Source organism: Sordaria macrospora, chromosome 3, assembly GCF_033870435.1.
Source record: "Sordaria macrospora chromosome 3, complete sequence".
NCBI classification, from domain to species: Eukaryota; Fungi; Ascomycota; class Sordariomycetes; order Sordariales; family Sordariaceae; genus Sordaria; species Sordaria macrospora.
This window is the reverse complement of record NC_089373.1, coordinates 1,273,739-1,299,128: the sequence shown is the minus strand read 5'-3', so window position 1 is coordinate 1,299,128 and position 25,390 is coordinate 1,273,739. Positions and strand designations below refer to the sequence as shown.

At 51.0% G+C, this 25,390-nt stretch overlaps 9 protein-coding genes across 9 annotated transcripts; 5 read left to right on the top strand and 4 right to left on the bottom strand.

Annotated features, from left to right (window-relative positions):
- Positions 1 to 992: 992 nt before the first annotated feature.
- Positions 993 to 5,974, bottom strand: SMAC4_01823 (uncharacterized protein). Its single transcript, XM_003348752.2, has 6 exons — positions 5,611 to 5,974; positions 5,452 to 5,531; positions 3,201 to 5,393; positions 2,348 to 3,118; positions 2,256 to 2,291; positions 993 to 2,202 (listed from the first exon to the last, which is right to left on the bottom strand). Exons 1-3 carry the CDS (start codon positions 5,659 to 5,661, stop codon positions 4,082 to 4,084), a joined length of 1,443 nt encoding a protein of 480 aa, XP_003348800.1. The 5' UTR covers positions 5,662 to 5,974; the 3' UTR covers positions 993 to 2,202; positions 2,256 to 2,291; positions 2,348 to 3,118; positions 3,201 to 4,081.
- Positions 5,975 to 6,050: 76 nt separating this feature from the next.
- SMAC4_01822 (uncharacterized protein) lies at positions 6,051 to 9,427 on the top strand. Its single transcript, XM_003348751.3, has 4 exons — positions 6,051 to 7,302; positions 7,390 to 8,360; positions 8,422 to 8,555; positions 8,612 to 9,427. Exons 1-4 carry the CDS (start codon positions 7,201 to 7,203, stop codon positions 9,088 to 9,090), a joined length of 1,686 nt encoding a protein of 561 aa, XP_003348799.2. The 5' UTR covers positions 6,051 to 7,200; the 3' UTR covers positions 9,091 to 9,427.
- A 156-nt stretch (positions 9,428 to 9,583) lies between these two features.
- SMAC4_01821 (uncharacterized protein) lies at positions 9,584 to 12,376 on the top strand. The gene is made up of 3 exons (XM_003348750.3): positions 9,584 to 11,080; positions 11,151 to 11,609; positions 11,680 to 12,376. The coding sequence occupies exons 1-3, from the start codon at positions 9,880 to 9,882 to the stop codon at positions 11,922 to 11,924; spliced, it is 1,905 nt and encodes a 634-aa protein (XP_003348798.2). The 5' UTR covers positions 9,584 to 9,879; the 3' UTR covers positions 11,925 to 12,376.
- A 638-nt stretch (positions 12,377 to 13,014) lies between these two features.
- On the top strand, positions 13,015 to 14,503 carry SMAC4_01820 (uncharacterized protein; the record flags this gene model as incomplete). Its single annotated transcript, XM_024655272.2, has 1 exon — positions 13,015 to 14,503. One exon carries the CDS (start codon positions 13,015 to 13,017, stop codon positions 13,435 to 13,437), a length of 423 nt encoding a protein of 140 aa, XP_024511176.1. The 3' UTR covers positions 13,438 to 14,503.
- A 94-nt stretch (positions 14,504 to 14,597) lies between these two features.
- SMAC4_14176 (uncharacterized protein) lies at positions 14,598 to 16,088 on the bottom strand (the record flags this gene model as incomplete). The annotated part of the gene is made up of 4 exons (XM_003348748.2): positions 16,015 to 16,088; positions 15,681 to 15,953; positions 15,521 to 15,622; positions 14,598 to 15,471 (listed from the first exon to the last, which is right to left on the bottom strand). Exons 2-4 carry the CDS (start codon positions 15,923 to 15,925, stop codon positions 14,598 to 14,600), a joined length of 1,221 nt encoding a protein of 406 aa, XP_003348796.2. The 5' UTR covers positions 15,926 to 15,953; positions 16,015 to 16,088.
- A 64-nt stretch (positions 16,089 to 16,152) lies between these two features.
- SMAC4_01819 (uncharacterized protein) lies at positions 16,153 to 18,138 on the bottom strand (the record flags this gene model as incomplete). Its single annotated transcript, XM_066089656.1, has 3 exons — positions 17,340 to 18,138; positions 17,105 to 17,283; positions 16,153 to 17,052 (listed from the first exon to the last, which is right to left on the bottom strand). Exons 1-3 carry the CDS (start codon positions 17,833 to 17,835, stop codon positions 16,153 to 16,155), a joined length of 1,575 nt encoding a protein of 524 aa, XP_065946422.1. The 5' UTR covers positions 17,836 to 18,138.
- A 156-nt stretch (positions 18,139 to 18,294) lies between these two features.
- Positions 18,295 to 20,510, bottom strand: SMAC4_01818 (uncharacterized protein). The gene is made up of 3 exons (XM_003348747.2): positions 20,004 to 20,510; positions 19,209 to 19,936; positions 18,295 to 18,849 (listed from the first exon to the last, which is right to left on the bottom strand). Exons 1-3 carry the CDS (start codon positions 20,010 to 20,012, stop codon positions 18,840 to 18,842), a joined length of 747 nt encoding a protein of 248 aa, XP_003348795.1. The 5' UTR covers positions 20,013 to 20,510; the 3' UTR covers positions 18,295 to 18,839.
- Positions 20,511 to 20,611: 101 nt separating this feature from the next.
- Positions 20,612 to 22,188, top strand: SMAC4_01817 (uncharacterized protein). The gene is made up of 3 exons (XM_003348746.2): positions 20,612 to 20,737; positions 21,056 to 21,243; positions 21,366 to 22,188. The coding sequence occupies exons 1-3, from the start codon at positions 20,617 to 20,619 to the stop codon at positions 22,074 to 22,076; spliced, it is 1,020 nt and encodes a 339-aa protein (XP_003348794.1). The 5' UTR covers positions 20,612 to 20,616; the 3' UTR covers positions 22,077 to 22,188.
- Positions 22,189 to 22,847: 659 nt separating this feature from the next.
- Positions 22,848 to 23,216, top strand: SMAC4_13457 (uncharacterized protein; the record flags this gene model as incomplete). Its single annotated transcript, XM_066091423.1, has 1 exon — positions 22,848 to 23,216. One exon carries the CDS (start codon positions 22,848 to 22,850, stop codon positions 23,214 to 23,216), a length of 369 nt encoding a protein of 122 aa, XP_065946421.1.
- Between the last annotated feature and the right edge of the window lie 2,174 nt (positions 23,217 to 25,390).

Genomic DNA, 25,390 nt, shown 5'->3' with positions numbered 1-25,390 from the left:
GTACTTTACCAGGCAGGGTAATTTGCTTTCACTTAGAGACCTTTGTGTCATGCCGGGGCGCTCCGTGTCTCTAGCATCTCCGATGTCCAGTTTTCCGCACCCTCGCAAAGCCTCTGTGTTTCGTGTCCTCCTGTCATTCTTCACCTCCACTTACATCAAGTCCCTGTGACACTACTTCCTTGCCTCAGGGTATATGGCTCTGTATTGAACGTGTCAAATCCATGCGGGACTGGAGTGCAGAATGGAGGATATTTGCGCCAAGGGTGACCGCATGTAGTTACTGAAGCAAGATAATGGACTCCAAGTCGTCGGCTCGGTAGATGCTCGTTGTCAGACGGAAAAATGCTCACCTGAACGTTTTGTTATGCCCCTTCATAAATGCCGTTATCGGAATTCAAATCGAGCCCGCTATATCCAATCTCAGGAACATTGCGTGATGAGATTGATTATGCCAGCAAGATGAAAGGAAGTCGGTCAAGTATCCCCGTACAAACAACGTGTGCGATCCTGACCGGTCTGCAGGCTTTGTTCGAGTCTCCTCGTCTTCTGTTTGGTTGTTGGCGTGATATGGGCTGGTTGGACTCACTCTGTTGGGTGTTTGTTGTCGTACAGAAGAGCTACAAATCGAAGTTCCAATGCGTACACATGCCCAAAGCTGATCGCTCTTACGGCGCTGACCTGCAGACAGACAGAAAGATTGGATAGCTCCCATGCTACCTCTTGACCATCGAACCCGAGACGTTGAAATCGAACTTTGTGGGCGAGACCTCCCCATGACAAAGGAGCGAAGGATTGTCTGAAGCGACGGGATCTTGATCTCGGCAGCGAAGATCTATAATTGATCCGGTGCTCTTTACCATCGCCATCAGTAGTATCGTCATAATGGCATGAGAGCTTCTGTATGTTTGCTTACTCACAGAATGTGGCGTCTGTGAATACCATGGTACAGTAGCCGATGTGTAGAGTCGATTCCCTATGCATCAGTAAAATTTCCCCCTTCCTAGCCTTCAATCGACAATGTAGCTGCGGTAAGCGGTAACCGTCCGGTGGCAGCCAACAGACGCCCATGGGGAGACTGCAGATACAAAGTGAATTCCATGACAGAATCAGCTTTCAGATGCATGAAGTGTGAAGCTCCTGTTTGGACTGATGGCCACGGAATTTGGTGTGGCGATGGATGTTATTTTGCATGAACTCGTTTCGTTGACTGTTGAATTGATTGAAAAAGTACGTACCTCTGGATGAAAGGCCAAAGCGATTCCCATGTCCGTCTGAACCCACAGTCACAATTTGGTTAGACTAATGGCGATGGTGGTAAAGTGCAGTCCTCGTATGGCCAATACGGTTCGGAAAGGTACATATTGCTAGATGCTGGCCAGTAACAGGTCATAATTTCGTTTGCGAGCTGCGAGCTGCGAGCAAAGTACCGTGTCGAAATGCGTCAACGCTGTGAATGTTGGTGTAACCTTAGCAATTGCGTTTCCCCAGGTTGTCATGGAGAGTGCCCTATCAGGATCTTGAAGCTCCGTGCCCTGGTATAACACAAGTAACACTGATATTGGATGCTTTGTAAACTACCTTGAAGCTTTGCTACCCTATAGGGTGATGGGCTGGCGTGGTTGAAGCTCAAGGGTCCGTGTAAGACACTCAACGAAAGATCGGAATATAGGAGCTTGGTCAACTTCTGTTCCTGCCGGGATTGTTCAGTTACCACCTACTTACCGAAGTCATCGTGAATAAGAAGCGTCACGTTGCGCCATACGCGCGTAAAGCTGGAAGTGGTTGGAAAAGCATATGTATGAGAATCCTTCCGAAGCAAACTTGCGCTCCTATGGCCATTTGTGCAGCCCATGTCAAGGACAGGGAAGGGAGGTAGACGGGCCAAGCGAAGTCAGGGCTCATGGATACCTCTCCTACCTTCCTTTTCAACATTGAATAGTTGTATGTCATTAGACCACTGCTTCGTCAGCGCCTATATTGTCAACTTTTCTGTGCCTCTGAAACAGTTGCACAAGCTGGCGTACTCAGCTGGAGAGGTATGCAATGATGGCAGGCCCACTCTGTTCATTTGGCTCAGAAGATAAAAGACATGCGGGATAGCGAGGTAAGAATAAGTCCGGAATATGGAAGAATGTACCGTCTCGTCGACAGCCAGAAGATCAACCATCGCAAATGAATAGGTGTCGGAGTCAACGATGTTTGCTGTCGGGCTGTAAGCTTCTCAGCGCCTAATAAAAGGTTAGGCGGTTTCTCACATGATGGACATTTCAGTCTGACAATCGAGTCCCTGGCTTTGATCACGTTTGGTTACTGATATTGTCAGTACGTATTGGAAAAGATGGCGTACCATGTGGTTATGCGTCCAGTCTGTTGTGCTCCCTGTACGCGTTTCTTCACATTGCGGGATGAAGCCGATTAATCCAGACGCTCTTAGTCTCCTTGAATCAGGCTAGTTCGAAGTCCGCTATGCAAGTGTGAATGACAAAAGGGTGGTTGTTGAATTTTCGTATCACGGCGTCGAGCGCTCTTTTCCTGCCAGAGGAACAACGATTGGCAGGCACGGTGATAAACAGGGTTTTCAGGTCTCCTTGTAACATATGCCCCTGTCTATCAGTCTGTCGTGGTAGGACGCAACGGTCGGCCGCCGCACGGAATGATTCTGTGGACTTCCCGAGGAGTGTCTGGGAGTGTAATGCGGCTCTTAAATCCGACGAGCAAAATGGCAACCGAGCGCACGGCGAAGAGGAGAACGGGGACTGGGACTGAGGAAGTTCAGCATCAGAACTGACAGGCCGACCAGTGTCGGATAAACCACCCATGATGCGGGGGGCTTCAAGTACCACGATCTTCGGATAAGTTCTGTTATAGATCTCATAGAGACAACCATGTCCCCGGAAATGTGGTATTTCCCATGGGTGTAAGCATCTTGCCTGGGTAGTGTTTCGATGATGTTCCGTCTGGTCCTTCTGTCGAGACAAGGCTCCGGATAGCTGGATAAGGCAACCCAAGACCAGGGTATCGAATTTTCCGATCAAGCGGCCGTAGCCAGTCCCACAAAGAGCCTTATGTATTGACGTCATGCCGGCGATTCGTGCAAAAGGTAATGTGTAGTACGGTACTGGTGGTGACATGCAGTGTTAGCAACGCGGAAGTCGGGATGGTCAACGTCACCCAAGCCCAGCTAGTTTCAAGATACGTACCGTTTGGTTATCCATTGTTCCTTTTCAACGGGCGTCTCGATTTGCACACCGAGCGAGATATTGATTTTGGTGTTACCGGGGAGAGGCCGGAATGTCCACGATGCCGCGGTGCTGTGAGCATCGCTGCCGATGTACACCTGACACCTCCTTGCGACAACCGGTGAAGGATGAAATGATGCGAGAGCGGGAGAAGAAAGTAAAGAACAAATGGCAGGAAGGAAGAAAGGACTTCCGGCCGAAAGGAGACCTAACCGGATGCTTGGTGTGAGAGGATGGTTGGGTTTCGAAAGACACCGGGAGGCGAAAATCTCTTTTCCTGGAACGAAGATTCGGATAAGCTACTTCTGAGGGCGGGGATGAAAAGATGCCACTGGGCCGGAAAGCTTTGGTCAGAAATTCTCACTTCAATCTGAATAGGAAAATTGTGCGGGTGCGTGGACGAAGGAAGGAACGTATCGGCCCTAGGGCAGCTTGCTGGTAAGTCCCTTTGAGAAAGTCGCGGTCCAGATACCCAGGTATCATCGGTCTTGCCCCAACATACCGGCACCTTTCGCTATTCGGTGCTTTCAAACATTCCTCAATGAATCTACCTTATCTCTTCGTCTTCTGCCAAAAACGGGTAAGCAACACACCAATACCCGAATGAGCATATTATTCAAAACAGCGGCGCGTATATCCAAATGTCATTCAGCAATTTGCCCAGCAAGACACTCGAAAGCAATGCTTCACTAGAACTGTCCAACCCATTGTCATTCTGACCCCATATACCCGATTAGCCTTAGCTCCGAAAACTCCAATACAGAAATGTGATAAGTGAGGAAAAACAGATGGTGTACTCCCTCAACCCCAAGCGGGTACCCGACACGCCAAAGCAAATCCGTTTAGTAGCCATCGAAACGTTCTGGGAGCACGATTGGCGCAACCAGGGTCCAGGTATATAGGGCGTAGCAGACCCACGAGCTCACAATCTTGACCCAGCTTGCCCACAGCGTGCGACCAACCGTGGCAAAGTCGCCCTGCTTCTTGTCATCCCAGTCCATGGTCAACAGCGTAGCAACCCAGGCAGTTGCCAGGAAGAAGATGATGTGGAACATGGCGTAACTGTACTGAGTGCTCGACCTCTCGTCATCGTTGGCCGTACGATCACCCGCATCACTCTCATCGTCATCTGATAAGAGAGCATCTGCGGGAAGGCTTCCTTCCTCGACGGCCCTACGGAGCGCCTCGGCCCGCATCTCCCGCCGACCTGGTTGTGTCGTCACGAGGTCATGCTCATCGTCATCGGGCAACTGGATCTGTCCCCTTCCGCTTCCACCCATACCAAGGCTCTGGGTTGCTGCCCGAGTGGTGGTATAGGCCACCGTGAGCATGGTGGCCATGGCGCCGAGAATGATGGTGGTAGTCCGCGTGCCCTGGCCAAGCACCAGAGGGTTGCACCGCCGGTCCTCGGTCTCATCAGGCTCCATCGAAACCGCAGACATGGTCAGGTAGGTGCAATAAATGGCCACCATGGCGGCTTGCGCAAGCCCCGCCTTGGGGTTGTACTCCTGCACTGTCGGATGCACAGATATGGCCGAAACGGCGATCCAGAATAGCAGATTGATGGTGATTGCTGCTTGGTTCATGGAGCAGCCACTCGCAGCAAAGAAGATGTACTGGATGATGGTCATGGCAAGGGACGCGAGGTACATGCCAAGCGTCGAGCCAATCAATATGATTCTCCAGGTGCGCGAGTCGGTATCCTCAATCTGCGCCAGACAGTACTCGGCCCAGTTGTGTGCCAGGTCGACCAGCAAAATAAGGCCGAGAATGAGGAAGAGCATCGCACAAATCAGCGAGACGTAGTTTCCCCAGAACACAAAGAATTCGTCCGGGATGAAGAAGGTCAGGACAATCAAGCTGAGCCAAGCGATGATCTTGGGTCCCCAGAAGCCGTTCTGGATTTTCGCGCGAGGGTGCTTGGAGGAGTTGACTCCGAGGAGAAGTCCAGCCAGCATAAGGTGAAACAAGCCGAGAGCAAAATTGATGCGGTGGACAGCAAGCCATCCATAGCAATCTCCGTTTCCGCAGCTGATCTTGACGTAGTTCAAGGTAAGGTGTTGTAGTTTTTCGATTGCCCATTTCGTGAGCATTATCCACGAAAGGATCGAGTTGATGAGAAGGATGATGGCATATCCGATACGGGTAAGAACACTATAACAGCCCATGTTAGCTCAGCGATCTGAACGCCGGAGAGGCTATCACCACCAACCTGTTGCCGCATTTTCCGCACGCACTGCAAAGAGCGGAGCATGCCGCAGCACCACAGCAACTACCAACGAATCCGAGGATCTGTGTGACGAGAAGATGTGGTTAGTATGATGGATCATAATCTTGAGGTCGTGATCTCGTGGTGGGGAAGGCAACATACAGTGCCTAGACTCGGCACCGCGAGCAGCGGCAGCGAGAGAAGCGCGCCCATCGCGACGGCTGACTAGTTTCGGTTTTCGGATTGACTTAGGCCTGTTTGCAAAGAAGGAGAGTCGGGGTGTGCTCGCAGATAGAACTTGGCGCAAACCGTATGCGCTCGATAGTTGAGAAAGAGAGGTTTTGTGATAGGTTGATAGGTAACGAGGTCTTGAATCATCCAGGATCCTGAGGCGTCGTCAACTTGCGACCAGACGTCAGGGCAGTTGGTTCAGCGGGCGGGTAGCAGATGACACACGCGGCTGGCAGAAGCCCGCCTCTCAGAACCAATCAACTATCGAGCTAGCCATTCAAGCCACACTGCGCCACCGTACATTCAATTCGACCGACTTCAACCAGGTGCAAGCGAAAGCCTCACTGCGTAACACTCAGTGTTGTTCCCATCGACACAAATTGCATTCTTAACAATCTCGTCATTTGATGACATCAAAAGGCATTGAAAGCAATTACAGATCCGCGTACCATCTAACCACTATTGATTCGCAACCGAACCACGTGCGCTAGTGCTCTACCGCGAAACTTCCCTCCGAATTCGATAATCTCGATCATCGGACGGAATGCGACTTTGCACTTTCGGATCCGGATCCACGGACATGGATCCCGGGCAAGCCGGCATCCCGTCTCCCGAGGCCGGGGCAAGCGGGGACCCGCCGGCATCGTGACTCCAGGACCCGTTTTTGAATCTGGGGAGCATCCCGCTGTCCGGGTCCATCCATGCCAATACCCATTACCCAACTCGTTACCCAATTCTAGACCTACGGTGAGTGGACACTAATGACCAAACAGTCATGATGCTACGTGGGTTACCTAATGACGGTCTTGTACCACGATTCTGTTACTCAACTCTCATCTCACACCGTTGATTCAGGCACCGATGCATGTGCTCCTCCTCTTCACATCTCAGCCCTCCTCCATCGGCTGAAAGAGAGATTCAGGAGAAAAGAGACCATTGACGGGAAGATGGACGAGTGATCATGTTTCACATGGACTGGAACCCGTGGATTATACCTGGGGTCATAGGCCAAAGACGGCTGTTCAGGTCCTGTATCGGAACCGCCGCCAGCTGCCTGTCGGCCTTTGGCCAATCACAAGATGGCATTTGGAACAATGATCCCGGGAACTCTCAATCAGCGGGCCTGCGTCACAGGGGCAACCGCTAAACAACGAACCCCCATCCTCCGATCCTTGGAACTAATTACAGGTTAGGAAAGCCTGTCCTACAACGAGTATAACACGGGCTGATAGTGTCAGATAAGGCGCCTGTTGGAAGTCCTTAGTGACGACAACACACATTCTCCCTCCCCTCCCAACGTTGACTTGATCGTATTTTCTCCATCCTGTCTCTGAATTACCATTCAAGACTTGCTGCCGAATCTCCCATCGTCGTACTAGCTTCAACCGGTTCCAGTTCCGGTTTCCGACACCTCTTGCGATCAGGGCGCCCTTTATCGCAAAGGCGCCGCGGGGATGCTTCAGACCGTTCGATCGTGATACTTGACCGTTCAGGACCCAGGAGTCTCTTAGGGTTGTCACCATGACAACTACAACAAAAACAATGCTCGACCAGCAGCTGTACCGCGCCCGCTTGGTGTCGAGCATAGCAGCAACGGCTATATCATTAGCATGTGGAACAAATGTAGGCGATCTCCCTGATCTGTCGTGCAACACAAAAGCTACCGCATGGGACTGATGCTGACTCTTTGCGCCTGTGCATTCACGATAGTACGTCTACTCAGCATGGGCTCCTCAGTTCGCGGATAAGTTACACCTCACGACGACGCAAAGCAACCTGATCGGACTGGCCGGAAATTTGGGCATGTACTCGATGGGCGTTCCAGTTGGGATGTATGTCGACCGCCGAGGTACCCGCCCACCGGTCATTGTCGGCGCCTTACTGCTGGGCTTGGGATATTTTCCTTTCAAGGCCGCATACGAAACTGGCACTGGATCCGTTCCCCTGCTTTGCATCTTCAGTTTCTTGACTGGATTTGGAGGATGCATGGCCTTTGCTGCCTCAGTCAAAACCTCGGCCTTGAACTGGCCTCATCACCGCGGAACAGCAACGGCCTTTCCGCTGGCCGCCTTTGGTCTTAGCGCATTCTTCTTTTCCGTCTCTGGAAGCATCTTCTTTCCCGGAAACACTGGCGCCTTCCTCATGTTCCTTTCTGTCGGCACTTTTGTCCTTACCTTCGTCGGATTTTTCTTCATGAAGGTCTACCCGCATACTTCGTACCGACCGGTCCAATCCAGGCCTGGGCTCTCGAGCTCCCAGCAACTGCACCGGACGCTATCTGAGGAGTCAAAACACCGCGCAGGTCGCAGTTACGTCGACGAAGAACCTGGTATGTTGCCCACTGTTTACACCACTCCTAGTGGCACTACAGCACCGGCCCTCAGCGGAGGCAACGACGAGCTCGTGGAGCCCTCATCTTCTCGAGACGTCAGCCCTCCTCGCCGATCCAATGATATCGAAGCAGCCTCTGCGGAAACACAAGAGGAAATTGCCGACGAGACATCGTCTCTTGTGTCCAGAACGTCCTCACTACCAGGCGATGTATATGTCGAGAGCAGTGTTGATATGGATCGTTCGCATCGCGTAGATATTCGTGGCTGGGCCTTGCTTAAGAGTCTCGATTTCTGGCAACTGTTCTGCATCATGGCCATCTTGGCCGGAATTGGTTTGATGACCATCAAGTACGTGTTGAACCCTTGCTATTCCGCTCTGCAATGAGACCAGTCCGCTAACGTTTAACAGCAACATCGGCCATGATGTAAACGCTCTGTGGAGATACTACGACAAGACAGTTGATGATGCATTCCTCGTTCATCGGCAACAGTTGCATGTTTCCATCCTCTCTGTTGGGAGCTTTGTTGGTCGATTGCTCAGTGGTAAGAAAAGCCCCATCCCATGCTAAGAACTATGTAAAACTAACTCTGCATTCAAGGTGTCGGATCAGATTTCCTCGTCAAGGTACTAAAGGCCAGCCGTGTCTGGTGCCTTGCGGTAGCAAGCTTGATCTTCTTCATTGCTCAGCTGTGTGCGCTCAACATCCTCAACCCACATCTACTCGGCTTCGTCTCCGGTCTCTCCGGCCTTGGCTATGGCTTCCTCTTCGGCGTTTTCCCATCCATCGTGGCTGAATCGTTCGGTATTCATGGGCTCAGTCAGAACTGGGGCTTCATGACCCTCAGCCCTGTCGTATCAGGCAACATCTTCAACCTGTTCTACGGCAAAGTCTTTGACAAGCACAGCATCATCAATGACGAGGGAGAACGCACCTGCCCTGCTGGTATCGATTGCTACAAAGACGCATACTACATGACGCTTGGTGCTTGCGCTATCGGTCTTTGCGTGACACTTTGGACTATCAGGAGGCAACATAATGAAAGACTGAAAGAAGCGAACAAGACAGTTGAGGATTAGACGTCTTCGCTGTTGATTTGTTGGCTTTCTCGTCGCCGAAGACAGAGTCCACTTCGTTCTAACAATGAGGAGGAGTAGCGGAGACACATTATCAGATAGCAGTTAAACGGCGGGGAAATGGTTTGCGTGACAACTTTATTACATACAGCGGGTTTGTACATATCTGGCGTTAGAAGGTTATACGGGGAGAAGACTAAACCTTGGGTGTCGCGGCGGCATGTCTGAAGATTTGGGGGGCGCTATTCTAGATCACCATCTTACAGTTTCATACGAACTATGAACTTGATGAAATTAAACTACTGATCAGACACAAGTCCACTTCCCATAATCTTTGGCACACAAAGTCAGCTGGAGAGAAAATAAAAGATGAAAAGGGTGTGGCCAGCTTTGACCCTAACCCTGGATCATGAAGGAGAAGGGGCCGCGGATTTGTTTTGCAATGGCCCCTCCACCTCCTTCCCGACAATCAATTTTATTTGTTTACTTTTGCAGCGCAACAACAACCTTCAATCCTGTCGTTTTGTCATCCCATCGCACCCTAGTTCCCCCGAGCGGACGGCTGTCGCAAAGCCAAACACGCATCTTTACGACCCCGCCGACCTTGCAATTGCCGCCAATTATTCGCACAATTTCAAGCAGCAGCTATCGACCTGCGCGTCGCTAGTCGCATTCCATTGCGCGCCAATCATCGACAGCGCGATCGACGACAGCCTCCGCCAGACGACGCCGGCCGGAAACCCACATATTAAAGATACGTCTTCTGCACGTTTCGCATCACCTCGCAGTCCGATGTCAAGGGCGCAACACGACACTCATTTGCTGGGACTGGTGGATTCGGATTCAGAGGACGGACTTAGCGGGCCTGCATCTACTCGCTTTGGCAGCAGCAAACCCGCAACAAAAACAAAACCAACATCAACAATAACAAAGCCGAAATCGATCCTCAAGCAGACAACCACAGCAGCGATCATCAAGAAGGAACCCGTAAACAAACCCACCGCTGCGTCAACAGCCAAACGAGCGACACCCAAAACAGCAACAACAACAACAACAACAACAACAACAACAACAACAACAAAAGCCGCGACAACAACGAGACAACAATCCGCCTCCGGCGCAGGCGCAAGCACAATGGCTCCCGCCAAACGAAAGACCGCTTCCACCCCCTCCGTGGCCAACAAGCGAACCGCCGCCACCACCGCCGTGACCGCTTCCGCAAACAAAGTCATCAAAGCCTCCGCGCAAAAGACCAAACCCCTCACAGCCCGACAAAAAGCCGCTCTAGCCCGCGCCGCGCTGGCAGAGAGTTCAGGAAACGTTACCGCGACGCCCTCTACCGTAGGAAAAGCGACTCGTGCAAGTGGAAGGGGAAAACGCGCTGCCGCTGCGATGGCTCCCGTGGAAGAGGAAGAGATGGAGTCGACCGAGCAGACCGAGACGATTCTGGAGGAGGATACGACCATGCACGACGTTACTGTTACAGAGGAAGTTGAGGAGGCACCGAAGGAAACAACGACAAGGGCGACGAGGGGCAGGCCTAGAAAGACTGCTGTTGCGGAGACGCCTGTGCCGGCCACAGCAACGGCGACAAGAGGTGGAAGGGGGAGGAAGAAGAAGGTGGAAGAGCTGGTGGTTGTGGAAGAGGATGAGACGACGACGACACAGCAGGAAGAGATGACGGAGGAGATTACACATGAGGAGACTCAGATTGAGGAGGAAGAGGAGGAATCGCTGCCTATTCCGGGAGCGTGGCGTAACGGGCCCGCACCAGCGAGCACATCTAGGAAGTCGTCTTCGTTGGGGCTGGGGTTTAAGGCACATACAGCTACGGGAAGGAATGACGACGTGGAGCTACGGCGGAAGTTGGGCGAGATGACGCAGAAGTATGAGGCGCTGGAGCTGAAGTATAGGGATCTCAAGGAGGTTGCGGTGAAGGAGGCGGAGAGGAACTTTGATAAGTTGAGGAAGCATTCGGAGGAGAGGACGACTGGTATGTTTATGTCTTCTTATTTCCTTTTGGAAACCTACTGGGTGATAGTCGCTAACAAACCTCACTACAGCCTCTGGCCAACTAATCGCTGCCCTCAAAGACGAACTCTCCTCGAAAAAGGAAGCCGCCAGAGAGACCACCCGTCTCCAAAAGCAACTTGAAGCGTCTGAGTCCCAATTGTCAACCCTCAACGCCAAGGTCGCCGAGCTCACCAGCTCCCTCACAAAGTCCAAGACGGAAATCAACGCTCTCAACATCAAGCTCACCGCCTCGCGACAAGCCGAAGCCGCGGCGGCCGCCAGGATTGGCCAACCCCAACAAGTCCCCGGCAGCGCCATGAAGAACAAACAAAACGGCAACCGCATGCTCACCATGGGCAACTCGGAAGCCATCGCCCAAGCGACGCAGCAGCACCAATTGAAGGAGGACCTCTACTCGGATCTGACCGGGCTGATCGTCAGAGGAGTGAAAAGGAATCAGCAGACGGGCGAGGATGTGTACGATTGTATACAGACGGGGAAGAATGGAAGTAAGTCAAGCCGCATTTTACCCTCTCCTCAATCTCCTTTTCCCCTAGTTTACTAACAAATCCTGACTAGCACTCCACTTCAAACTCGCGCACATCAGCGCCAACACCGCCCACATCGATGCGGACGAGACCACCCAGGTCTTTGACGAAGACCAGTTCCACTACATGCCGCAGCTCGATACGAACAGGGACCGCGCGCTTATTGACCTGTTGCCGGATTACCTGGTTGAGGAAATCACTTTCCCTAGACAGCATGCGGCCAAGTTTTATTCGAGGGTCAATAAGGCTTTGACGGAGACGGTTGCGCCGCAGTAGTCTGTAGGTCCTCTAGGAATTGGGATTTCGCTGGGTCTAGGATCGGAGAAACGGAGAATTAAGTGCTTGTAGGGAAGGTGTTGGTAATATAGTTTTGCATGTCTGGATACCCCCGTTTTACTTTCTTCTTCTCTTGCTCGGGCTTCTTTCTCTCTTGCTGGGCAATCGTTGGGTTGGGTAGCTCTGACCTTTGAACCTTTGGGAATTTTGAGGCGTCCTTCTTTTTGGGAATTTAGGCTATGGAGACAAGCTATTGCTGTTTGTCGAGGGTGGCTCTTCGCTAACAGTTCTGTTGTTCTACAATAGCACCTTCACTCGGTTACTGTAGGATTATCTTGTATCGTTATGTCAGCCTTCTCAATGTTGGTCAGCCTTCTCACGACTGTGACTTGCCTTCTGCCTCTGTCGATGTCTTGTACCTCCCAAGGCTGAGTTTTCTCCTCAGTCTAGACGCACGGAAGCTATGACGAATGTTCTGTGCTCGGACGATGCTTGGCTCGTCGCTCATGGCTGCCGTAGAGATCCTGTGATGTTCTCGAGCCCCAGGACCCTCATTCCGGAAACTTTGGAGGGGTTAGTCGTCACTGCCGTTTCCATTGACAAACCACAATGTGCAGACAATTTTACCAGACTTTTGAGAGCTTTGACAGCTCCAGTCAAGCTCGAGCTCCAGCGACATAGCTCTACTCACCGTGGCCCGTTCACACTTACTCCGTTTTGCTCGTTCACAACCGCTCTTGCCCGCTCTTGCCCGCTCTTGCCCGTATTAACCCATGATCCCTTCGTTCCTTCCACTATCTCCAGTCTCAACCTCTCAACAGGAACTTACGTCACACATCACTACCACAAACCTCTTCCCTACCACTCTCTCCTTCCATTATCGTATCCAATCCGGAGTCCCATCAGTCGTCACCAACCTCCCTCTCCCATAGCCATATAACTGCCCCATCTCACTCCCGCATCTTCTCTCCACCCCGTCACCGATCACCACCTCTACACTACCAAAAAAACAACTCAATCCATCAGCGCAACAACTCAACAACACAATCAGACCGAACACCACCAAACCACCCACAACCCACAAGCAACAATGTCCGACATGGACTCAAAGAAGGTCAATACCATGGTCGACAAGAACTCCGGCTCAGGCACCGGCACCAACAAGGGCCCGACCACTGGCTCTGCCTCTTCAGATACCAGCAACAAGCCCTCGATGCAGGCTACGCAGACCTGCAGCTGCAACACAACTGGTAGTTGCACTTGTGCACCGGGACAGTGTGCTTGTCCTAATTGCCCGGTACGTTTTTCATCTCTCATCTCCTGTCAGCGGCTTTGGCGTGTTTTGCGTGTTGGATGTCTTGCGTGTTGCGTTGCTTTGGTGTCTAATTGTTGCTTTGTGGATGAGGATGGTAATCTGCTCTGCTCTGCTCTGCTCTGCTCTGCTCTGCTCTGCTCTGCTCTGCTCTGCTCTGCTCTGCTCTGCTCTGCTCTGCTCTGCTCTGCTCTGCTCTGATCTGTTTTACACACACAGTTCGGGTAATCTTTTGATGAGAATTTCTGCAAAAGGAGAGCCATTGCTAACCTCCTATGTTTTGTTCCAGACCGCAAGCAAGGAGACTGCCTCTTGAGGGTTATTGCACGATGAACACACACCTCGGGCGATGATTGCTACCTCGCATCGACGTTGTTTTAATTTCTTTCTTGGTTTTCGGGTCTCCATTGCATCCATCAACTGGCTTCAGACTTCTCATTCGGCATGATTGAATGGGGAAGGACAGAAAAATGGGTAAAACATCAGTGTGACGGTCATGCGTAACTTGATCGGTGGAAAATAGCAAGGCCATTTTTGGCGGGATGGGTGAGCGTTGGATGGGTTGATGGATGATTTTACTACTTTTATTGCTTTCTGTTTTTTGCACCACGTACACGAGTGTCTTTATTATTCCTAGCCTGAGCAAAGAAATGCCGTGGGCCGTCGGGCAATAGGTTAGTTCAGAGCAGGAAAGAAGGTTGTACACACTTGGGGTCGATGACTCGGGTTTACCCCTATTGTTTGCTAGACACTTTGTTGTGATCTGTTCACTGGGCAACGACGGCATCGTGACACCTTACATGATTCGGACGTAACCTTGCAGACGTACAAAACGGCAAGAATCTCAGATACGAGAATTGTGCAAGGCTTCGTATCACTGATTGGGAATGTGATGCTTAAAGCCATTGGACTGTTATTACTGCAATGTATGGTGACCGCATGGATATGAAAGATCGACGAGACCCTGTTTGGGTACCTTGTTAACACAATAAAAACGTTGATCTAACAGATTTGTGTATCCCGATATCTTGTTATATGAACCTAGAGTATCATTTGGCGCAAGGTCCTAGATGAAGTAATGCATTGACTGCCATTGCCTTGTCAGTGACCACCCAATCATCCGTCTCTTCCCTTCCGTATACCAGTAACCATGTGAAGAGTATAGTCCAGGATAACCCAACATTAACCTCCAGTGTTGTGATGCATACGATCCAACCCACACGAAATCTAACTGCACAAATACAGCATCAAGCCAGTTAGTTAGTTACCCGGGTACTCCTCTATCCATCATAGCCACCGCCCATAGATGTTTTCCTCCCAAGATACTCCACAGTCTCCATATTCTAGAACAGACGTGACACTCAAGAAAGCAGCTTCATGATATCAGCCATCCTCGTCTCCTTAACCTTCTTCTTCTTATCCTGCTTCTCCTGGAACGCCTTGCCGACCAGCTCTCTCTTCTCCTTCTGGATATCCAGCACACGTTCTTCGATCGTATTCTCCATCACAAGTCTGTAGACATTGGTCTCCCTGGTCTGACCGAGACGATGGACGCGATCAACAGCTTGATCCTCGATGGCGGGCGCCCACCAGCTATCCGCAAGGATAACGGTGTTTGCGGAGACCAGGTTCAAGCCCACGCTGCAAACGCCCAAGCTGGCCAGCAGGATGCGCGTGTTGGGATCATAGTCCAGGGCGCGGATGGCAGCGTCGCGCTGAGCTGTGTTCATGCTGCCATCGATACGGGTGTATGTGTACCCCGCCTCATCCAACTGATGCTGAATGATGGTTAGGAAGGAGGTCCACTGGGAGAAGATGATGACTTTGTTGCCCGCATCCTTCCCGAGGCTGTCCTTGACAAGCCTCAGCACGGCATCGGTCTTGGAGCTCTTGGTCTCGGATTCAAGTTCCTCTTCGTCCTGGGTGGCCAAGTGTTCGGGCGCTGGTTCAAGAAGTTTGTCTTCTGAGAGGGGAGCGCGGCACATAGGGCACTTCTGCTGAACTTCAAAGACCTTGTCAATACAGCCTCGGCAAAAGACGTGCTTGCAATGCGTGATGACCGGGTTGTTCAATGGTTCAATGCAGATAGGACACTCTTCTTGGCTCTCAATGTAGAGCTGAAGCGCCTGTTGCAGAATGACCTTGTTTTCAGGGGTGAGGTCAACCACGTCTTTATCTGCGAGAAGATCGAGAACCTCGGTGATTCGCTTCTTGCATAAAACCCAGTGGTTGCAACTAGACTTGGTTAGCATGGTTATTGGTCTTGAGACGCGAGGACACTTACGTTTGCCGAAGACGAAGAAGCCTCTCGAGGACTCCCTGAAATTGTCCCTGGGAACGCTTGGACTGCCTCCGGTAGTCTTCAAGAACTCCTTGTGCCTCGGATCTAATTCATTTGTTAGCTCGCTGGTAGTGTAAAGATCAGAGATCGTGGGAGAACTTACAGCAAAGCATCATACTTCTTCTGCTCATCAGGCCAGAAGGTGATACTGACAGTTTGCTCGGTCTTCTCCGGAAGCTTTAGGTCGACAAAATTCATGTCCTTCTTTCGGCGAATGCAAAGATCTCTCATCAAACCTCTCAACAGAGCTTCTCCCTTAGGCTCCCCGTTGGCAAGCGGCCTGCTGAGAACAGTGTTGAAGATATCTGGCTGTTCGATTCCGCCTGTTATGCGGAGGAACTTAACCATCGAATGGAGATCCTTGACACTGTTGACACTATATTGGGAGTGTGTCAGTACTGCATTGGAATACGCGAGCCTTGCGTTCTTCAACTTACATTGGAGTTCCAGTAAGTACCCATCTGGACTTGGCCTCCAGCTTACAAGCATTCTCAGCCACCTTGGCTTTGGCATTACGGATGCTGTGCAGCCTGTTAGTATTGTACACAAAATTCCAAGTCTTGCCTCCATTGAACCTATCTGTGTCCTTCGTCTAGGACTACCCTTCTCCAGCGAGTCTTGACTAGAGCCTCGTCGGACAAGGTTCCATAGCTTGTGATAACCACATCCTGGTCATGGAGCGTATCGGCAAATTCTTTGCGTTTACTTCCATGATACATGACGATGCTTGGCTGATGCTCTTCGTGAATATGGCGTCTGATCTGCTGCTTCCAGTTGCTCATCACACCAACGGGGGCAACGATGAGAGTAGGGCCGGTACCCAGGCCCTCGGTCATGATGAGACTAATGATCTGGATGGTCTTGCCAAGGCCCATATCGTCGGCACATATGGCGCCTGACATCAACTCGGGAGCAGTCTTGTTCTTGAAGCCCGTTGCCATGTTGTAGTACTTGCCGTCAGCGGTATGCTGCCAAAGCTGTACAGAATCAGTGGACCCCTTTGCAGGCAGTTTAGGATTCTCCTTGGAGATCATCCAAGCAAGGCCCTGAAGCTGATATAGAAGCAACTGCGCGCGCAGCTTCTCTGGCTGCGGAGCCTTAGGAAGGTTGGCCAGGTCTTCCTCACTCATGGCAAGTGACTTGATCATATCACCGCCGGAACGGAAATTGGTGACCTCGCTCATCTTAGCCAACTGTTCCATTGTAATCTTGGGCTCCGGCTCTTGCGTTTGGCTAGGGAAGCCATGAGTACCATTGCCCCTGAGTTCCAATATCTGTCTCTTTCTCTGTTCCTCATTTGCCTTGCGTGTTTGTTTGAGTTCGGTGGCTGTAACAAGCTTGTCCTTCTTCAGCCGTTCCTCAAGGTTGGCTCGTTGAAGTGGCGCGCTCGTGCCGTAGAAGTAAAGTCGGACAGGGCAGTCGAAAGATCCTTTCTCTCCAGTAAGCATGCCCTCAACTACAAGGTCACCCTTGTCCTGGGTTGGATTAGAAACCAAAGTGGCCGCAGTGATTCAAGGGGTTACACACCATGTAAGGGGTTAGCTTAGATGCAACGGCCCTCGGGATATGGCCAATCTGTCTACCCAAAGCATTGTCCACACGAATGGCATTGGAGTCGTACGGATTTTGAGGTTCTCGCTTGCAGACAACTACTTCACCGGGAGAAGCTACGCCGTTGTAGTATCGCACACCAACAATCTTGCCGTCTGTCTTGTATTAGCACGGGGAGCAGGCAGAAACCGGAAGAGTGAAGTATACGGACCGAAATGGCCATAGAATTCGAGTACGGGGCCAGGATCGGCCTGGGTAAGGTCAATAACCTCGGGCTCATCGTCCGACTCGAGTATATCGGGCTGGGTGCTGAGCCAGTTCAGGGTGTCGCGAATGGCCTGCACATGCGCGGGAGGACGATGCTGCGAGCTCGGAATTGCATAGCTGTTCGAGGTTGGTTGTGTGCTTTGACTGCTACGTGCTGTGTGAGCGCTGGTTGTCTTCTGGGTACTGGGTCTGCTCTGGGAAATTTGTCTGCTCTGGGATCTCTGAGTGCCCGGTGTCGATAGCCAGGGAAGTTGCCGGCGTCCGGAGCTAGTTTGGCTCGACGAAGAAGAGCGATTGGTGGTGGTGTATTGTGGGACGTACGGTGTGGACTGTGTAGAACGGCGGGACTGAGACTGGGAAGACGAGCTATTACTGTTTAGCCGACGCCGACGTGTGGCATCGCCGCCGTAGTCGGAATCGACGTAGGATCGCTTCGGCATTGTTGCTCAACTTTGGCGGGATACGCGTCAAGACGATTTGAGCCTTGGCAATTGTCAGAGAATTGTGGGCTGTGAGAGACAGATTCGCCCAAAGAAGAACAAGTTGGACTCCTCCTTTTTCTTTTCCGAAATCGCAGCTGTGGTGGTGGGAAAGGACTTGGAAAGAGCGATCAACCCTACTACCTACAGGACGTGTCGGGGATTCGAAACACCGAGACAGCGGATGAATTTCCCCACATTGACTGGAGAACGAACGCGGGACCCCAGTCGCTGTTATGCGAACTCACGTGATGCGTCTAAGGGATTGGGTCGTCAAGGTAGGGAAGATAAGATAAGCTGGACGGTCTGGGCAATGACATCACTTTCCAAATGGTGAACAATGCCTTCAATTGTTGACAAAGAGCAAACTCGTGAGGTATTGAGACTAGATTGGGTATTCAAGAAGATTCTTGGAAGGGTAAAGATGGTTTCACTTCAGATAATTTGTGGTTTGATAACATTGGGCTCCAACAAGAGTCATGAGGAAAGAATCGGAATTGGATATGCTAGCGTGTTTGCGATTATGATCAAACAAAGCAAGCCTTCAACCACAAGGTTGAAGAGCATGGTGATTATGCAAGGGCCCGAACGCAGCCATGGGAGTACAAGTAGCATGGATCCTTCGAGGTATACGGACATTAGCAATGTCTCGAGAAGCGAGAAGAAGGAAAAGGCATTTCAAACGCTACCAACTCCAAAACGTACAATAAGTTCATCGTTCTCCGTGAAAGTACACAAAGAACTAGAGAACTTCCAGCATCCATGTCTCCATTAGAATCCTAATATAGCGAGCAGCCTTCCAAGCGCTGCTTATCACAACCACATCGAAAATGTATGCCGTCCTGTCAAAGAACGACCCGTGAAAGACCGTCATATCCATCATACCCATCATGTACGCATCGAGATGCGCTCCGAACGCCACGAGACAAAAATCAGAAAAAAAAACCAAAGGAAGGTATCCTTTCTTAACCGTCCCTGTTGGTGAAACAAAAATGCAATGGTTAGCTTCCACTCGACCTCGGAGCTTTGAAAATGTTCGGTCATTTTCTTGGGCGGAACCCGTCGATTTGTTTGGTGGGAATGGTTAGGAAACTCTGTCCAGCTGAACGAAGCAGAAGACAACGCGCTGCAAAAGCCAGACGCTCGTTCGCTTGCTCGCTAGATTGGGCTGAAGTGAAGAGGAAGGAAGGGGCGATGTAAAAGTTTTCAGACACAAACAGAAAGAGGAACGAACGGGGTTCGACTAGGGCAAAGACCCAAGTCGCCGCACAACTGGAAGCACGGAAGGAATGACAGGAAAAGCACGAGAGGGGGAAGGAATGGAAATCACGTACAGCAAAGCAAGCGTCAAATCACCGTGGATGTGCGCCTTCAGCTCAATCTCGATCTCGAGGTTCAAATCCAACCTCAACTTGAGCGGGTTCTTGCCTCCATCACCACCACCGCCTTGCTGCATCTGCTGCTGTTGCTGCATCAACATCATCTGGTTTTGCTGGTGCTGTTGCTGCAGCGCTTGTCTCTGGCGGTACGACATTGGCTCTTCCTCGGAATCTTCTTCGTCGGCGAAGCGCGGGCGACGACGACGACGAGGCTTCTCAGCGACCTCCTGGTTGCGGCTCTTCTTCTTGTTCTTCTTTTCGTCGCGCATGAACTTGGGCTGCGGAGCCTCGTCACCCTTGGGTGTGGACGGCTGAGATTCTGAGGGAGACTCCTCAACGGCGACGGTGCGGCTTGCGTTGTGGCCGTCTGCCTCCTCTTCATCTTGATCTTCTTGTTCGGAATCGTTCTCCGAGTTGTCGTCGTCGTCGTCATCATCATCGTCATCGTCATCGTCATCATCCTTCTCGGCGTTGTTGTTTACTTGGTTCTGATTGTCTCCATCTTTGTTATCACCTTCCTCGTTGTCATTGACGCTCTGGTTCTCGTTGTCTTCGTTGTCGCTCTTATTGACGTCGCTGATAACTGGGTTGGGTGCCGTTGTTTCATTTTGGGATTGCTCATTTTTCTCATCCTTCTTCTCTTCAGCATCCGGCTTGGGGACCTGGTCGTTGTTGTTTGGTGTCTAGGCAGTGTTAGTTGCACGCCCTGGTCAGTCACTTGTCAGTCCTCCCAAGCACAGATACACTTACAGGATCCATCTTGTTGTTTACAGGTTGTGGGTATCGAAGTTTGTTCTGTGCAGAGTTGCTATGAGAGGTATCACAAGAGGTGATAGAAAGGGAAGTAAATTGTTTTGTTTACACAATGGGTGTTCCTAGAGAATAGCAGGGCAGAAGACTAAACAGCAACAGGAAAGGTTAATCTAGGTTTAAAAAACAGGACATATCTCCAGTGCAGAGGTCCAACAATTCCGGATAATGTCCACACGGCAACCCAAGATCATCAACAGGGTCCAACGCGAACACACGGAGCAAAAGACGAGGACCCTGATGCAATCATCCATCATCATGTCTTGGAGAACGGAAACACGATTTTCATTCCCACCATGAGACCACCACATGCCCACGAGCTTTGTGGCCCCAATGCAGGTAGCTCATCCACCCACCATCATCCACTGCACCACGAAGGTGACCTACCCCAATTCCCCCAGAGTGACGACATGGGAGGGTGCCGTTTCCTAAACTCAAGAACCGCCAACAAGTTTGGGCGGCTCATCATGGAGGCTGTAATGCCGTCCAGGAAAACGGAGCATACGGTAGTAAACACTTCCGTTCTCTTGTCTAAATCGCACACCCACCTGCCATGTGTCTGAAGAAGCCCTGTACAGCAGAAGAAGTCGTCGCAAAGTTCTGGTACGGCGATAAGCGAGCTATGACGTCGATCCGACCTAAAGAGCGGATCCTAGTTGAGGATCAACCATTTGGTGGGTGGGATCACGAACTTTAGCTGCATGAGATGACATCGAGGCGACAGGGGAGGGGGGTGCAGCTACGACCACGGTCAGGGCCGCATCACCAGTAAAAGAGACCGTTTCGAAGAGACAGAGAAACGGAAGCACGATAACTCGGTCGATAGTATATGACGGTGTCTAAGAAGGGAGCACCTTGTTGCTTACCCGAACATTCAATCAACCGAACCGCCATCACCATCACCAGGCGTACCTCAACTTCTTGTTCCAAACCCAAAAAAAGATACTCACTATTAACAACTCGATCAAGCGAATCCCAGCTACGGAGGCAAGGAAATATGGTTATCGGCCTTCTAGTCATTGCTGGAATTCCCACAACAATAGGTGTCTGCGAAGCCCTGAGCGCCCAGAAGAAAGCCAACAACGCAGCTAAAGAGAAAGCCAAGTTCCAGTTGACAGCCGCCATATCCTTGGATGGAGGACCACCAGAAGAGTGTTTTTGTGTGTTGAAAGATGGAAGGGTAAGTTCAGCTCCAGTCGCCTGTCAGCTGTCATCCATAGTCCGGACGAAGAAGCGATGAATGACATCAGCCCCCCCATTTCGTATTCCCCACCGGGTACCCTTGGCTTACACCTCTGATAGTTATGGATCGACCATCCCGACTATCCCATGCCAGGCCACAAGTTCATGGGGTACTACTTCACCTACCCCTCGGAAGAGAAGCACCTGGGCATGGTGAGCACAATAGCAGACGATCCACCCATGTTGAACTGGATATACTGCGATAAGGACACGGGCATGGTTCGACATGGCGGTCGTCAAGCCACCATTGGACATACCATTGGACCTTGGTTCTGGAGCAACGACGAGACATGGTTGACGCTCGAAGGGGATACCCTACAGTTTGTTGCTGTACAAGACGAGGAAACCCAGAGGTGGTGCGTTTACTGGGACAAAGATAGGAAGATCAGGGGGTCAGGCGGTAGCTATGTTGGGGATGAAGACTATTCAGACGAATCTTCAGAAGAGGAGGAGGAGGATGAGGAAGAATCAGAAGAGGAAGACGACCCTGAGTTCAGCGAAAGTGAAACGGAGGAACTCAGAAAACCCACCAAGAAGACATCGGAGAGGGCACCCAAACAGGAAGCTGGAAAGGCCGAGGACAAGGAAAACGGAGGTGGAGAGGCCGAGGGAAAGGTGACTGACGAGAAAACGGAGGACAAGCAGGATGGTGGGGAAGTTCCTCCTTTTCTGCAGCAAGTGCAGAAGCCTGTGAAATGGGTCCCGATCCTACTGCGTCGTCGAATGCAGTTGGGGATGGAAAGTCGATACGTCAAGGGCGCAAATGGCTAAAACGCCGCGGTACGGATGTGATATGATGAGATGGTGGGCTCACTGTATAAGATCGGGATATCATGAAAGTTAAGGGTAGCGGTAATAATAGGGCCCTGAAAATGTCATCAATGCTAATTCGTGAAGGTGTTCTCCGACGAATAAGGTAGCTTATCCCGGTCTTGTCCCATTTATGCAAGCCTGAAATCAAGAGAACAGAAAACTGGATTCGAACTCGCCCCCTGACCCCGCTGATGTTCACCTCATCGCCAAGAAGCCGACTAACAAGAGAAAAAGAAGGGGTGGATGGCTGCACGAGGCGCGCCAACAGCCGACTTACAGCACAGATGATGGGAAAGATTGGCGCATGATACATGCAGTCCCGTAACGTAACTTTCAAGGGACTTGCATAGCGTACGCATGAGTGACGGGAATGGGTGTCCCAATGTCCTCACCACCAAAAGACCGGGAGGTAACCCGGGGCAGAGGGGACCCCAATGACTTCATTGTTGAAGCTTGGTTCTCGTGAACCCTGTTTTGGTCATCGCTCTTTGGACCACACCTCGAGATACTTCCTTTTAAGACTTGCTCTTCTTTTTCAGTCTTCCTGAAGATGTTTGGAACAAGACAATAGTCCACAATCTAAGAAGACAACAACAACAAACTCGGCTTCCTGTCTTTCGTTGATCAGACAGTCAAGTCAACACATCACCAGCCGTCCCTCACACCCGCCTGACTTCCATCCAACAACACATTCATATCAACACCAACACCAAATAAACAACCGCCAAAATGTCCACCCAAAGCGGCTCCGACACCAACAAGAAGTCCAAGCGCCAGCAAAAGAAGCAAGCGCAAACCTACGAATCCGAGTCCGAATCCGAGGACTACGCCCCTCCTCCCCGTCGGAAGCGCGGCAAGCAGCAAGGACCTCTCGATTCGCTGGCCCTCGACAACGTCGGCAACACGGTCGGCGGTGTCACCCAGGGCGTGACCGGTGCTTTGGGCGGCATCGCTGGCGGTGCTGTCCAGAACCAGCAACAGGGTGGAGGCGGCGGTGGAAAGTCCGATACCCTGCGCTTGAGGCTGGATCTCAACCTTGATATCGAGATCACGCTCAAGGCCAAGATTCATGGTGATTTGGAATTGGCTCTCTTGTAAGTGTTTTGATTTTTTTTCTTCTTCCTCTTCGTTTGTGTTCGTTGCTTTTTTTTTTGCTTCTGCTTCTTGACGACCTTGCCCCCCCCCCCCCCCTTTGGCTGCTTTGTTTCCCATGGCTTTTGTCATTCTGGTTGATAGCAATGATGAGAGTTTGGTTGTTGAAGCATGTTGCGTTCCATTCGTTGCGTGCGATGCCAAACAACTTTTCTCCCATCTCTTGCTATTTTATCCAAATGACCAACGCCAGGGGAATCTTCTCAGCCTTTGACACCATACCATACCATACCATACCGTTTTTCATAAAAAGACATCGTCCCATATACCCGTTTTCAACCATCCACTCGTTTCTTACCTTGTACTGAAGGTCGATGTAGAGAAACTTGAGTTCATGTCTTGAAAGAGGCGCCTCATCAACCCTCCCTCCACCGTCGTCACCGCCTGTCGCCATATTGTCTGCACCGGACGGAGCAGGCCGATTTTCGTTGTCTCTCCGGTGTAGACATTTGTCGTCAGTCGGTCGGTGTCAGGGCGGAGTGGGGGAAAAGAGGGAGAACTGGTTCCACGCGCAGAACCAAAAAAAAAAAAAAAAAAAAAAAAACCGCGATTTATGCTGTACGATTATGGCGTTGGGATAGAAAGAAGAAGAAGGAGTTGGAGAAGAAGAATGGGAGGCGGGAAATGTTCAGCAAGCGGCACAACTTCCATCCATCATTCACCGTTCCATCAAAGTCAAGAAGCAAGAAGGGCGAAAAAAAGAAGAAGCAAAGCAAAAGGTCGCTGAAACATTGGGGCTAATTCCTTAGGAACTGAAGCAACTAGTTTCCCCCGGTTCATATTTACCCTGCCGGCCGTTTTCCTTCCCCCTAAGGCCTGGCGGCAGCGGAAAAGGCTTCTCTCTTGATTCGGAATGGGATGGAGTTTGTCGGATTGGATTTGGGATTTGGGATTGGGATTGGGATATGATCATGAGTTAATGAAAGGGAATCGGAAGAGAGGGAAGAGAGCGAGGGAAACTCTCGTCGGTCGGATTCACAACATTGTCAAAGGAGTTCAACGGCATTATTCTTTGGTTCAGAAAGGTTTTCGTTTCTTTGGGGCCTGTATATCTCTTTTTCATTACAGCGCTATAATGCCTATAAACTGCTGGAGTTTTTGACACACATTCCCGTCTGCTGCCCATTATCGTGACTGCTGAATGCTTTGTCTCGGGGGCGTTGTTCCAGCACGATACTCTTCGCACATGAGACATGAACCTGACGCCCGATCACGTCAAGGACAATGTCCACTGTCCAGCACGAGCCTGTCACTACATCGTGATCACAAACCAGGGCGACAGATCTTCGAGTCTCCCATGCTAATACCCGCGACATGGGAACCTAGGTAGGGATATTGAACCGCCGTTCTGTCACCTAACCCGGGCCGAAGGTGCGCCAAGACATCACTGCACTAACACTTACACTCAACCACGGGGCAGCAAGGACCCGCATCGGACATTTCCATCCAACTTGCTGCAGTTACCCATCAATTTTCTCACCTCCATCCTGCTTTCCCTTTGTCCCTGTGTCACGGGAAGACGACAACTTCTTCTTCTTTCCGCAAAACCCTGAGAGGTACATCGCGGGATCTCATCTTTCACGTTCCCTGAAGTCTGTCACCACAATCTCACATGGCGGACCTGGACCTGTCAAGATTCCGCTAGGGCGTTTCAGGCAGGAGAATGGAAGCGGCAGAAACCTGTTTCTTGATGCTCGCTTAGGGTGGGCCACGACACCACCTTCCGGGCCTCGCGTTGTTGTTTGTTAGGTGCTGACTTTGTTTCCTTACGAATTTTCAACAGACCCTCTGAATCCTGGTTAACTGAAATAAAACAGCAAATAAATATAATACCTTCTTTTTGCCAATACCCAAAGGAACTTTTTGGAGCTTGGATCCGTGAAAAGTGGTCCAAAATGATGCACTCTCTGACCAGGACATCATTAACCACTAACAAATCCCATCTAACTGGTCACCAAAATCCCACTTAACGGAAGCAAGCCAAGATGTCCACACCAACCACTCCGTCGACAACTAGTGAACCCAGAGAGAGCTACCACATCAAGTTTAGTGTGATGTCATGATCTTGCTCGAAGCAAGGCAGCGCGTCTTCGTTAAGCGCAACCATCGTACCATATCCT